This window comes from Cucumis melo, chromosome 7 (assembly GCF_025177605.1).
Source record: "Cucumis melo cultivar AY chromosome 7, USDA_Cmelo_AY_1.0, whole genome shotgun sequence".
Taxonomy (NCBI): Eukaryota; Viridiplantae; Streptophyta; class Magnoliopsida; order Cucurbitales; family Cucurbitaceae; genus Cucumis; species Cucumis melo.
Window position 1 is genome coordinate 23101995 of NC_066863.1, and position 15448 is coordinate 23117442.

The 15448-nt window shown below is 33.2% G+C and overlaps 2 protein-coding genes across 2 annotated transcripts; both read right to left on the reverse strand.

Moving 5' to 3' along the window:
• Positions 1 to 531: 531 nt before the first annotated feature.
• On the reverse strand, positions 532 to 6137 carry LOC103493001 (BTB/POZ domain and ankyrin repeat-containing protein NPR1-like). The gene is made up of 4 exons (XM_008453610.3): positions 4865 to 6137; positions 3557 to 4316; positions 2098 to 2295; positions 532 to 1061 (listed from the first exon to the last, which is right to left on the reverse strand). The coding sequence occupies exons 1-4, from the start codon at positions 5411 to 5413 to the stop codon at positions 808 to 810; spliced, it is 1761 nt and encodes a 586-aa protein (XP_008451832.3). The 5' UTR covers positions 5414 to 6137; the 3' UTR covers positions 532 to 807.
• A 4823-nt stretch (positions 6138 to 10960) lies between these two features.
• LOC103493005 (galactoside 2-alpha-L-fucosyltransferase-like) lies at positions 10961 to 14676 on the reverse strand. Its single transcript, XM_008453617.3, has 2 exons — positions 14546 to 14676; positions 10961 to 12613 (listed from the first exon to the last, which is right to left on the reverse strand). Exons 1-2 carry the CDS (start codon positions 14655 to 14657, stop codon positions 11124 to 11126), a joined length of 1602 nt encoding a protein of 533 aa, XP_008451839.2. The 5' UTR covers positions 14658 to 14676; the 3' UTR covers positions 10961 to 11123.
• Between the last annotated feature and the right edge of the window lie 772 nt (positions 14677 to 15448).

A 15448-nucleotide genomic window follows, 5' to 3' on the forward strand; every position in this document is an offset into this window, starting at 1 on the left:
GAGTTGGCTTCGTTATGTTGAAAATAATAATTTATTGGTACAATTTTTATATAAGGTTGATATGATAAACTTGGCAATATAAAAGGATGGGCATGACAGATCGAAAAATCTAAACCAACGATACTTTGAAAAAATTTCAAAGACTTAAACCGACCTAAACCAACAATCAGTTTGTACTTTTTTATGGTTGAGACTGGTTTGATAAAGTTTACCAATCCGACGTATTGATGCTCACCACAAATTGATATCGACAAAGTTTCATTATATAACTAAAAAAAGAAGCACAACTCTTTTTAAGGGGAAACAAAGCAACTCTTTTTGGACTCTACATTGGGGGGAATAAGCGGAGTTCGGATAGCTATGATTTGAGATTTACATTTCGTATATTATATCAAATCACAGAACTCAGAAACGTATTGCTATAATTAACCATCCCAAATAATAATAATAAAGGAAAGCGTAGAAGTATAATCTTAACAGTCACTCATGCATTTTATACCACTCAGATAGTATTGTTTATTATGTTCCATGTTTCCAAAAAATAGAAACTTCCATTAGATCCATTAACAAGCTGCTCAATTTCTTGTTCCTCATCAGCTAATAAGTTAGAATTATTTTACAGCCCAAAAACAGAAAGGATAGGTTAAAAAAGCAAGATGGGAAAGGGAAACATCGTCCTATTATACAGATAAAAAAAGGGTAGAACAACATCTCTACATTCCTGTAATGTAAATATTCTTCCAGGGAAAATTCTATGGCACATTCAACTGTATATGTTACCTACAAAAATATAGTACAAGCGGGACTTCATTTTCTCCTAGCTTTGTGATTTACACCCACTTTGGGTGAGGAAGAAGATGAAGAGGAGGATGAAAAACCTGACGCTAAGTCCTTGCAGAATGCTTTTTGAACATCATCTTTAAGTTCCATGAACCGAGCCTTCTTCTTCCGCTGCTCTTCTGGAGTTCCCTTTTCAAGGAAGAGTAGGTCAGGCATGTCATCAGCCAAGAAGTTGTCGAGTACTTCCGAGCAATTAGGGAAATACCGTCGACCTGTCTCCACTGTTTACAGATTTGATGCAATGTGAGTTCATCGTACATTTGATTTGGTAAAGGTAGAAACTAAATTCTTTTGAGATATCACAGGTTTACACATCAACATGGCTTATTCTGTTTTCTTCGATGATACTAAGGGACAATTCTTCACAAGACATAGTATTTATAAGAAGAATATAGCCTGAAAAACTCCCTCACCTCAAAAGAAAACTAGTGTAGGACCGCCTCCCAATCATGGAGGATTTGAGCTAGATTCTAATATTAATAATAATAAATGAAAAAGGAAAAAGGAAAAAGGAAAAATATATACATAATGCATATTAGACACAATAAAGAAGAGTAAAATTGTACAGTAATCAGTATTGAAAAATAAATTTTTGGGTACTACTCAACACGTCTTCTTTTTTTTCTTCCTCTCTTATTTTAAGAAACAGAGCCCTCATTGAAAAGAAAGAATATACAAGGACTTACCAAAGAAAAAAAAAAAAGAAAGAACGAAATAATGTATTACTAACACCTCTTTCAGTCTCATGCAATCATTGGATGAGCCGATTGAATTGAGCTCATTCAATCAGCTAAACAAAGTTGTTCATCATATTAGATTAAATAATGTACCAAGTAACGTTATCATTCAACAAAAGTTTAGGATTGACGAGTCTAAAACTGGTTGACTCGATGTAACAATACAATTCAATTAAACCCTCAAGGGGTGGTTCCAATGATTGAAGGCTTGGGATTTCGGAATTACTCGCCAATAATTTGACCTTAAAAGAGCTCCCAGATGAAAAACATAATAACTCAAAACTTGGTTGTCAATCATAGCAGTTTTTCCCTAAGTAGGATGGGCCATAAACAAAATGCAAGAAATGGGGACTTTAGATACCTCAATTGTATATTTATTTTTTCAAAAGAAAATCATGATTCAACTCATATCTTGATTCATGTTTTGTAAAACTCTTCTGCCCAGATTAAACATCAGAAAATACTATTAGCCAATATTGAACTCTAGCAAAGAGAATTAAAACAGTATTCTGGAAAGTACCTGTTTTCATTAGAGCTTGCATTCTTGACTGGAGTCTCTTGGTTCCTACAGATGGTGTTTCATTCAAGTCAACCTTCAGCAAGTTGCCAGATGACCCCTTGGATGATACAGGGCCAGTATATGCTATTGTGGAATCTGCATCTGCAATCTCCATTGCCACCTTCGCCTCGACAGGGAAAAAAAGGCGAGCAAAGGCCACTGAAACGAAGAAAAGAAATTTTGAGTTCTTGATGTGTCAAAAAACCACACTTACAGTTGCACTTTCCAAGAAATTGTTAGGATCATAAAACCAAAAAATTACAATGCTAAGAAGATAAAATGATGCCATATGTTTCCCATATAAGTAGGCAAAGGAATTAAAACAGGCTAAAGTTTGAAATATGAATTTGGCCTAATAAATATTAAAATTGATCAAGTTAAATCAATTTGTAGGACTTCCTAAAGCAATACACTGGTCCAGAACCAACAATAGTATCATCATTCATTTCAATGAGAGAAAAACCAAAATTTTGATAGTGCTTAGATCAAAGTTTGTTGGATCAAGTCATGCTTTGACGAATCTTTTACTTAAGTAGCCTATTTCTCCTCTGTATCTCTCCCACAAGCTGTATAGGTCAACTAAACTTATTCTTAAATGTAAGAGCTCATAATACATGTAGCTCAACTTGGATCATCAAATGTATAGGTCAACTAAACTTATGTCAGGTTTGAGAGTGATTTTGAAATTACTAAAATTACCAGTCCCTTCTGTCTTTAAATTCAATTTTCATACAATAAAATTTGATTTTAAAATTTAAATTATTTAATGCATGCTTCTCACTATGACAGTAGTGATTTTAGCCTTTTAAAAATTACTCCTAAAAGTGTCTTTCTAAAATGAATCCTAATAACTTAAAATGTTTTGTTAACTTTACAAATCACACAAATTGAAATTAAGTTCATGGATTACAGATTTTTCACTAACAACAATCAAATACAACAAAATCAATTTTTAACGTTACACAAGGTCATAATCAATATCACGATATTACTTGCAAATTCAATCTAAACAAATATAAATGGTGTAAAAGGAAAAAAAAAAGAAAAACCTTCTAAAGACCAACTTTAACTACTAATTGTATTGAAGTATGCGTAATACATATGTTCACAATAATTATCTTCATGTTAACACATGGTGTCCAAATCCATTCCAAAAGAGACACTTCCTCATATTCCTTCATCCAGGAAGTTCAGCATAATATTTCCAATCTCTTCCAAATGCCCAATAACCTCGTGACATCTTAGGAAAAGATAAACAAGAAAAACAAAGAATTACAAGTTTCAAAGGCCATATGCATTCTTGACGACCTAGATTCTAGAAGCTTAAACACATTATGGAATTTTCCGTCCTAGAATAGTAATGGCAAAGCAAAACTCCTATTGGCTATCTTATGAGGAAAAAATAGGTAGAAAATATCACCTCTATTTTCTAGATAGTCTAGCATCACGTGCATATCGGCAGCTGAAATCTGAGTTGCCATTTCCATGCCAGTAGAAAAAGAATTCCTACGCATCTCTCTCTCCAGCACATCAATGCATAACCGATCTTTGTTAGATTCCTGTCCTTTTTGAGTCGTCTCATTATAATCCCTAGGCCTAGTCAGCCTTCGACAGATTGTAACAGCAGTTTGTCCATCAGCTGTAGGTTCTAATGCAGAGGCTCCCTTGTCCAAAAGAGCTACAATGATTTTAGGGTCCTTACGCCTTGCTGCAACATGGAGAACTGTTTGTCCTCTAAGGTTTTTAAGGTTGAGATCTGCTAACCCTAGGTTAAGAACCTCCTTAATGACCTTGGGGTCACAATAGGCAGTGGCATAGTGAAGAGCATAAGCATCATTCAAGGTAATGTCGGATGACTCAATCAAAAGCAATTTCAGAAGTTCAACATCATCAGAGTCCAATGCTTTGTGGAGCCTCCTGATTTTCTTCTCACGGTTCAGGTCCACTTCTTCCACAATATCTGCTTCAGTGTCTTGCTGAGATTTCATACGCAGTGATTTAATTTCACTTGCAACCTCATCAGGAAGCTCTCTCTCTAGAGACACAGCATCAAGGTCCGACCTTGCGACTCTTTGAATGCAGGGGGAGTGCAGCTGGTCCAGATGACAATGAAATGCAGCAATCAGTATAGTTATCACATCTTCCACAGCGGCTTTCTCAACAAAATTTAGGAGTCGACGCTGCACAAGTCAGTGAATACTGAGTAAGATTATAAAATCACAGGACATGGAAATTTTGTCAGGAACTAAACTAACAAAAAGTACATCCAAAATCTGAATTGAAGCAGCCATACCATCCTTTTCCATTTTCACTCACTACCGAACTCAAGAGATAACTTAAACTAAATGAAGCACCCAACGAGTTTATTTAGTTGGATTGAACAGTATTGGCAGTTGACTTAGGGAACTAACCTTTGGCAAAGCCGGTACATCAAGCGGACTAAGCTATCTATAATGCCACCTAACCATCCAAGCTATCAGTAATTCATACACGGTCAACACGCACATAGCAACCACTGGCTACACAGCTGAGTTAATGATCTCGTTCTTAAAAGCACCAATATGGTCAATTATGCTAAATGCTACCATTCTAATTCTATACAATATTTCACTTTCTTTATAACCATAAAAATCTCCATTTATAAATATGAAAGCTTTCAACCAAATATATCAACTAACAAAGCCATATGAAAAAGAAAATATACTGAATCTGAAAAATGCTCTCCTACCTGTACAAGCAAAACCATCTCTTTCATCTTGAAAGTGGCAGAAGCATACATCAATTCCACTGCATAATTAATAGCAGGCCCACAAGCATCATGAGCACAGGCCTCATCCACACATGTTGATACTTCTGGCGGTGATGGCTTTAGCTTTCCAGTGTACAAGTAATTCAAGATAACCTTGAAAGCTTCAATGCCAACCTTGCTGAAAGCCACCAACTTAGACATACAATATTTTGGCTTGCCATCTTCGGTGGAGCTATCCACTTCCTGCTTAAAAAGCTCATGAAAAAACTGACTCCGAGCAGCCAATATACATCGATGAACACCCACTTCAATGCCCTCAACAACAACCACCGCATCGGTATAGTCAAAATCAGAATCAACCATAAGCTTCTCGAGGTTTGCACTTAGTTTGCTAAGACACATATGATCAGAATTTGCAGAAGGGTCATTGTTGAATGTTGCGGCAACGTTGTTATAACTGGACCCATTTGACACATAAGACGACGAGGCAAAACTTGGGGACGAGGAGGGATCATTGGCATTGTCCATGACTTAAAAAAGATGCGTTACCACTAAGCTAACTCAAGAAATGAGCTCAAAAGTGACACAAATTGAGCAAAATTTCGACGCTCAGATCATTAAATCAAGAAAAAAAAGCTAAAAACCCCAAAGCACGGATTTGGAACAAGAAAAAGTTGGGATTTTTTATTTATTTATTACTTAATTGAAACCCGAAATCATGTCGTGCACAATCAGACGAATACAGATAACCAATATTCCACAATCAGAAATGGAATCAAAGTCCTACTGAAAAGGCTTTTTTCAGCAGTTCATCCATGGACCAACAAAAAGAACTTTAAATCCAAAACTTATCACAAAAGCAAAACAACAATAACAAAGGCGAAACAAGTTCAGATAAGTAGGGGGTTGGGGTCAGGATTGCTTACAAAGACACCCTTTGACCAAAGGAATAATGAACACAAACGAACCAGAAGCTAGATATCATGATCTGAGGATTCAAGAAGAAGAGCTAGTAGAGGACTAACAGAGTTGACCCAGAAAAAATTCGAAGAAATAATTGGAAACACAAGAGAGAAATCACTGATTCCAAACATAGTTGCAAAAAAAGAATCAATTAATTTACAGAAATCAGACGATTCAGCATATCCAGCCAAAAGGGTTTGAAGAAGAGGAGAGATTCTTATTGGCAAAAATAGCTCAGAGAAGAAGAAGAAGACGAAGAAGAAGAAGAAGAAGAAAGGCAGCAACGTTGACCCAATAAAAGAAATGGAAGACCCATTAAACGTAATTAGTAATTAATAACTTCATAATCTCTAATTAAGTTAAGTTCTCGTTAGGAAATTTATGACTATTTAATCATTAATTAGTAATGTAATTAGTTTAGTACTACCCTTTAACGGTGAGAAATTACAACCTCTTTGTTTTCTTTTTTTTTTTCGTGGTATTGATAATGTGTACTATTTTTATTAATTGGTTTTCAAATAAATAATTTAAAAAATGATGTAAAATTTAGTAACCTCAAAACTTTTTTTAAAATTATTTTTATTTAAGAATGTAAATTTTTCTAAGTTTTATTGAAAAAGTCATTGGTGAGTTCATGGTTTTGATTCTTCAATCTCAACTTGACTTATGTTGATTTCAAAATGACAGTATTGTCCCTATATCTAATCTATTTTTCATTTCTTCTTGATTTATTTGGAATGTTTGTCATATATGAAAAATAAAACTATCAAAACCACCAAATTTCTCTCTCTTACATCTTGGGTATTTATTACTTTAGTGAGAAAAAAAAAAAAAAAAAAAGAAGAAGAAGGTTGAATGGAGTATTAGAATTAAAGTGGTTCTTGTCACCATCACATACATCTTTATTGTCATGAATGATGAATGTAATATGTTGATTTAAAGGTTTTATTTAATGGTTTATTCAAACTCAAGTTGAACCATACACAAATAATGATAGTGCAATGTGTTGATGTAAAAATTGGAAAGAATAATGTAACCAATTTCCATAAAATATGCAGACACTTTGATGCCTCAATGTAAAAATGGAGCAAATTAGGAATTTGAGCGTGAAGAATGAATTGGTTTCTAAGGAAGTTCTCGTAATGCATTTGTAGAAGGTTAATTTAAAAGGCATCTACAATAAAATTTAGAGATCGAATCATACTAACATTTAAATCACTTAGGTTTGGACATATGATGAATATGTCTTGTTCAATAAAATAAAGTTGACATCAACATTAATGTTTTAATGAGTGAGTATGGGTCAATTCTAGTATGACTAAAATAATTGGCATGTATTTTTTAGATCTAAGGATCAAACTTTCATACTTCACTTATTGGAGTAGAAAACTTGTTTCAAATTTTTCTTTTATATATATATATATATATATATATATATATATATATATATACACACACATATACTTATTTCATCGGGCCACTTGTACTTATAACAAAATATAGAATGAAAATTAAGTTTATGACCTAACGTTTTAAATTTTGCAAGAGCAGAAAATCACCAAGGTCAACTCAATTAAAATTTTCGGATGACCAAAATGTCCTTATAGGTAAAAATGTGTAACTGCATTTTATTATCGTCTGATTGTTATCTAATTGTCATCTTATTATAAACACTAATTATCAATGATATCGATTGCTATTTTATTGTTGTCTGATTATTGTTAAATTGTTATTTGATATACATTAGGGAAGAAACGACAATGCAGGGGACCTGTTCTAATACATATTAAACTACCAATTCATCCGGAAGCTTATGTTGATGGTTGAACGCAAATTTAATTATCACTAACAATATTCCATCTCTTGTCAATTATTAAGTAGTTTCTGATTACCATCATATAATCATTTGATTACCTTCCATTTTTGTGTCAAATTCTAAGGATTTTTTCTATTACATTATGATTGTCATCTAATTAACTTATATTTTTTTTATTAATTACTAGGTAGTTTCTAATTATTCTTCATTTGTGGATCATCTCATTGCCACTATAAAAAATGATCACTGAAAGCTTAACCACAACGACAAAATATTGAGATAGTCATTTGATTACCTTTTAATTAACTTTCTGAAATAGATCACATTTGATTGTAACATTCTACTTTTAAATTTTTTTTTCCATTTTAGTTAGCCTTTTGAAATAATTATTTAATTTGATTACCTTATGATTGTCATCTAATTATCTTTGGATTGTCACGAAATTTTCAAGTCCGACAAAGTGGATCATAGCTCCATGTGACACTAGATTCTCTATTTCCTCGTTTGTATTATGAAGACAGAAAAATCCAATCAGGAAGTCCCTCCTTCGCCACCACCACCGTCGTTGCACACTCTGTAAATGTGAATGGAGTAATCGAGGAGAAATCAGAAGCTCGTCGTCTCAAAGAATTGGAAGAGAAGAGGTTCTGAGATTCCAATCTCCAGTCTACTTTCAAGTACGCCAAAGCGAGCTCATCACCTCGATCCAAACCTTGACGGCGCCACTTAAATCCTCACTTCCTTTTAGATTCTTCGAGTTGCCGCTGACTCTCCATACCATGGGTACCAGATTCTTCAGGTAGAGTCATTCACTCATATCAAAAAAAAAAAAAAAAAACAATACAAGAAGCTCGCCCTATTGTTGCATCTAGATAAGAATCCCTATTTCGGTTCCAAAGAGGCGTTCAAGCACGTTGGCGAGGCGTTTCATTTTTTTATCCAATAAAGTTAGGAGGAAGAAAATGAGATAACTTTGGTATTTATAAAAAGAAATTAACATCATTTTTTATTGGTCCAATATGATTAATAATTTTTGTCATATATTGAGAGTGGTGATATTAACTTAATTTTATCCAAACATTTTGTTGTCCAGTGTAAATTTCCTATTATTAATTTACCTTCCACTGTTTATCATAAACAGTACACTGATTATCAATAATCAATAATAAGCAAAATTATAAGACTTCCAATCATCTTGTAAAAAGTACCCTAATGATATTTTTTCGATTAAGAACTAAAATGTGTTATACTTTTATACTAAAAAAAAATCATAACTAAAACTAAAAATTGAAAGACAAATTTTCTGGTCATAACAAATTATAGTTTAATTATATTTTGAGCATTACCTCAACTACATTAGGTTAGGAGGAAGGGAATGGGTAAGTTTAGTATTTATAAAAATAAATTAACATCATTTTTTATTTGTTGAATATTATTAATTATTTTTATCATATTTATAATATACTAAGGGGCTTAATTTTAGTAAAAGACTTCGTTGTCCAATGCAAATTTCCTATTTCATTTGTTTATATTAGTAGTATCATTTTTTCATATAAATAATTTATATTTTAAATTTTTACGGATGGAATCAATCCAACGCCTTAAATTATAATCTTATCATATGCTAGTAATTCACGATTAGTTGAATTTCATTTAAAATCAACTCGAATTTATCTATCTATTGTTACTATTTCAAGTAGTTTTCCAAAGTAACAAAGAGAAAATTATTTCTGAATTTTTCTTCAAAAGATCAATAGAGGAAAAAAAATAAAAGAAAAATCATACATATTATTGAAAATCACTACTAAAACCTTGATAACATCAAGTAATTTTGAATATAACAGCGCGAAAGCTTTGAGATTAGAGGTCGACTCTGAATCCACGAATAGTTAAAAAGAATCAAACATTTAAAAGTTATGAGTCCGAGGGGCTTTTAGTATAGAAGATAATGCAAGAGTGGGTAGATTTATTACCACGTCATCCTGTTGGCAACGTGGACTGCCGCGTTGAACATGAGTCATCAGACTTGTGACTTATTAATTATTGCCTTCTTCTTAGAATTTTCCTCCCCCCATAATTATATTATAACCCCCAATCAAATTTATGCAATTACATATTCTTTTAATTAAGTTCAACATGATATATTGAAACATAAAGTTCCATTCATATATGTCATTGTTATTTGGTGTACTTTTTTTCTTTCAAATATATCTATATCTATATATATATAATTTAGTTGTCTGTATGTGCAACTTTTTTTTATTATTATTATAATACTGATTTCAGAATAGAAAATATCAAATTTCTAAATTTACAAATATTTTATATATGACATGTACATCAACTTTTGAATTTAACCATTTTTGTATTGAATCAGATGAGTGACGATTTTGAATGGGGAGAGAATTTATAAATTATGAATTACTAGTGAGATGAGGTGGTTGTGGGGATCTATGTTATTATCATTTTTTTTTATCATATATCTTTTTTTAATTTTTAATTTAGTTCAAAATGAAAAATGGATACTTTATTCCTTAAGCATATCTTATATTGGTTACTAAATAATAATTATTGGTGGGGAGTCCTTATATCTTTTTATATAAATTAAATCATAATAAGATCGGTTCATCTCTAAATAAGTACACAATTTGATGACATGATATATTTTTTTTTGTTAGAATTACATTCTATCCACTTCATCTAATAAAATACCATGTATGAGGAAAATGTATTGTTTTTATCGAATAAAATAAAAAGATATTACTTTTTCTAAATCTTAGAAAAAACTATTATTTTTATTAGATCATCATTTTTTTATAAAAAAAATATCATTAAACAAGCTAACTAGAATCCATCAACAATTTACACTTCTCATAAAGCGCAGACGAGAATCAAACAGGCAAAAGAACAACAACTTCACCCCATCAATTTAGAAAGGAAGGCGGACAAGTCAAAAAAAATAACTAAAATCATCATAAACGAACATCACCCAACTTGTTAGCCTCACAAATCGTCATTTTTATTAGAGCAACCTTTGACTTTGTAATTGGCATCCTCAAATTGGTTGGGTTTCACTTCATATTAGTTATTTCTTTTATAATTTCAAACTTATCCTTTGAAACTTCTTTTTCAAGCATAATACATTCTCAAAAGTTGAAAAGTTGTAAACTATATGTTCTAAAAAGTTATAATATTACGATTTAAAATGATTGATCTTGAATTTGAATAATATTTAAGGAAAATTAACACCTTGACACCTAGTTGAATAGAAAATTTGGATGAATTTCCAACTCAATGTCACCTTGTTCTAAGTTTCAATTTTCGTCTAACATTTTTTTTTTCTTTTGAAAATCAATTCCCATAAAAACAAAATATATATATATAAAAAAAAAAAAAAAAAAAAAAAAAAAACTGAAACTTACACATTCACAACCCTCAATGTGCTCGAAGTTGATTTGATCAACCTAATTTGAGGCCCCAACTCGCATCTTCACAATGTATCACGTAAGGCAAAACCTTCCCTCCATCCATTCTTTTCATCTCATCGCAATCGCACACCGGCGGCACTTGAAGACACGGCTCCATCGACACCGCTTGCCGGCAAGGCCAATCGTCACCCCCCTCCTTGCTCGTTTTGTACTTTAGCCAGTGTTGTAACGCCCAAAACACCTTATCCTCCGCCTTGTAAAGCATCCATGGCTTCACTCCAGCCAGCCCCTGTGCCACATATCCAAACGTTGACCAGTCGCTCGTCACCAACACGTCGCTCAAACTCAAAAGGTACATTTCCGCCAGTGCCTTCCGATTGTGTATCCTACTATCGGAGCTCTGAACCCCCTCGTGGCTTGGCTGGTACACCGCCACCATCTCGCCGTCGACAGTCGGATGCTCCCAATACATCTCCTTCAGTGTTTCAGAGTATTGAGAGTTGAGAGACGTCACCAACACAACTTTCACCTTCTGAGAAGTGGAGGAATCCGCCTTCTCTGCCGACGATAGTTCGGTCTCCGGTAGTAATTTCTTCTTCTGTGTACAAGCTAGAATCTGTTTCATTTGGTCCTGAATCGACCCGGACTCCGATCCAAAAATTCGGATCTGAATCCCTACCATTTCATTTGCTCGGGCAACATATGGCTTGTAAGATCTCAAAATCAGCCCCCACACGTCGTTCTTCGGGTGGAAGAGGTATCGTCCAAGATGGTGGAACACAGTGTCCTTCGCCGGAAAGAGTTCGTTAAGCTCTTGTCTAAAAGAAGAAACCAAAAAAATTGCCGGAACCAGGTAGTTATTCGTCTCCATAATCAACCATGGAACCTTCTTCAAAAGATTTTGTTGTCGATCACAGTAAAAGAGCTTATCGTAATCGCCGGCATCATGAGAGAGATGGAGATACAAATAAGGTGGAGGTGAATCTTCGATTGTTTCCTTCCGCATCCCATTCCTCAAAATATTCCCAAAAGACTCTGGGAAGGACTGACGGAATGACCCAAATTTGTCCCGGAGAGGAAAATCTGAGGGAAGAAGCCATGAGGATTCAAGAAAGGGCTCACAGAAGAGATCTTCGAGGGTATTGCCTCGATTGATTAGAATGACACGATTGGAGATTAGAGCGTAGAAGAAGGCAGAGAGAATGGAGAGGATCCGATTGCCGAGTCCGTCTCGAGTTAGAATAACAATGTATTTGCAGTCATCTGATGGGGCTGTGGAGTTGGTGGGTGAGGTGAGACGAACAATGGCTTGACGGAACGATGGGGAATTGGGGCCACAGCGACGGTGGAGAGCCTCGTAGCGACGGAGCTTTGAGAGGAGAGGGAAAGAGGGTTTATGGGGAGAGGGTTTTCTGATGAGGTTGAGTTGGTATCGGCTTAAGCAGGATTTTTGATCGAAGCCTGGAGGAAGAAGGCCATTGATGAATTTATCGTTGTTTCTTCCATAATTGTTTGTAAAGCCTGGATGAATTATTCAACAAAATGGGGAGATCATTATTGCACAGATCCAAACATAAATTAAAGAAACCTTCATGTCTTCTAATAGCTAAAGTATTCAATTCTTGCAAAATTAAAGAGTATATTTAGGAATGGATTTTTGAATAACCAGAATCATGTCCAACATTTATGAGAAAATGATATTGAAAATATTCTATTTAATGTCTTTTTAAAGAAAGTATAGCTCAAACTTTTATTTCTCTCCATATAATTATTTTTTTTTACCATCCTTTCATTTCTTTTTTCAATCTCACAAAACACAATGTTTTCGTTTAGCAATTTGATCATTCTAAAATTGTCTTTAAAAACATGCATTAACCAAATTAAAAGTAATTTTAAACCCCTCTTGCAAAAATAATTATAACTAAGTAATTTAGAAGTCAATCTCCTACATGTTCTTGAGTCATTAGAAATCATTCTTAATTGTATCAAAGCACCTTTAAATTTTAAACAACCAAATATTAAAATGATTGTATAAAAATCACTATTTCTAAAAAATATCTTATTTTTTAAAAAGCTTTTAGCACATTCTAACCCATTTGCTTATTGTTTCTGCTTAAAATTTATGTTCGAATTACCTTTGGCTTGCTGAAAGCAGATGTCTTCGTTTATTTATTTATTTTTTTCAAAATGTCAATCTATGCTAACTTTGGTAGCAAAAGAGAGTTAAAAAATGACGAGCATAAGAAATACATCTATTTGATAAAATGTTCCTATGAGAATCCATTTTAACTTGACTTTGTTGTAATGTGGTTTAGGTTGTGGAATTGAAGTTTGTATTCGAAGCCAAGTTCATCTAAGATCATTGAGTTTCAAGATTCTTTAATTAAGTTTGTGTTTCTTGAACTAAAATTGTAGCTAGTCTTGTAATTTTTGGAATAGGATAGTTGAATTGGTTTTGTAGTTTTGGAATTATCATATTAGGTTTGGGTTGATGGAAGTAATGTTTTAATTTGTATATGACAATATCAAACAGATATGTAAAGTTTTCAAAATGTTCATAATATATATGTGATGTTAATATATGTTAAACTTTTGAAATTGTCTCCATGCATATTTATGAAATTGTTGGACCACACTATATGGATTATAGGGTTAATACAATAACAAAAATATAACCGAATTACAATTTTTTACAAAAATATGAAATGAGCTTGACGTTTTTAAATGTCATAGACAAGTATATTCTTGACGTTTTTCAAAAGTCATAAACAAGTGTATTCTTGACTTTTTTAAATGTTATAAACAAGTACATTCTTGACGTTTTTAGAATGTAATTAATCTCAATACTCTTGACGAGTTTTTAACTATCACGAACATTTGTATACTTGACGTTTATAAACGTAAACTGTCACTATTCTTGACGTTTTATTAACCGACAAGAACTTTGACTTTCTTGACGTTAGCTCCAATGACGGTTTTAGTGGAATTCTCAAACATAACTACATATTTCTAGACCAAAAAACTTAAAATTAAAAAGAAAATAATACTAATCCAATTTTCTAGAAAACATGTAGAGTAAACAACTTGGGTCTTCCAACCCAAATGACTCAGAAGACAAGATTGAGGTCGAGGCCAACAATTTGTCTCCTTTGAAGGACATGTTCTTTGCAGTCCCACAATCCATCCCTATTACATGAGTACAAATCAATTGTCTTTCAAGTCCAATAAAATTACGAGTCTAGCTTTTTATCAATACAACAGAAAAACTTCACCAAAGAAAGATTAAAATAAAAAGAATAAAATCAACTCGACCCTTCTAAACCATATATTTGCATATGATTAAAATTGATTTTGAATGATGACGAAAGTAGATAAAGAGAAAACAAAGAAGGAAGCATTATTGAGACATTTATAAGAGAAATTTAGAAAAGGGGAGAATAAGAGAGCATGTACCATGGTAAGAAACAGTTCTCCAAAGATGACTAAACTCCAAAGATGGCATCCAAAATCGCTGTGATATCACAACCGCCATAACTGAAACTACAATCAACCAAACCAACTTCATCGTCTTCGTCTTTGCGGTCACCATCGTCTCCATATCTCTGCAAAAACCTAAACCCAAAACCATCACTCCAACCTGCCTTCTCCAAAAGCTTCCCGTTAAAACAAGAAACTCAGTCAAATATAAGAAAGAAAAAGTCAAAAACCCATGTGATCAAGAATGCAAGTGGTGGGTTGAGTGTGTTTTAGCCAATTTCCATCAAGTTTTGTAGTTTTAGTGTTAGGTTTTTTCCTTCTCTTTGAATAGTGAATACTGTATGTTTAAGCAACATTTATTATTATTATTATTATTGTTATTCCTTGAAATCATACCTACATAGAAATGGATCATTACTTTGATTAAGTTGCAATCAATGTTGTTTGTTTTTTCTTAATTAAAGTTGTTTGACCCATCTCGGGATTGAATATCAAGATTGGAGCTAGAGTTATTTCTTTAGATGGGAGCTAGAGTTATTTGAGCTAATTAATAGTTCATGTTTTAAGGGCTTATAAGATTTTAGAATTGGTCGGGAAAAATAGTAAAATATCTAACTTGCCCTTAAGCTAAAAAGAACTAAAATCACAAAATTGAATACATTATCCCGACTGCAAACTTCTCTTCCTCTCCATTGAACTCAACTTTTCCATCAAACATCTCTAGCCGTGAACCTTCATTGGTTGTTCTTTACTGACAAAGTGAAAAAACTTGGTAGGGAGAACGAAATGGGAACGTCGGAGCTAAGGAAAGTTTACCTCAAACGATCGATGAGGCAATGGTGATTTAGGCAGTGAACCTAGTGGAGATAATAGCAACTC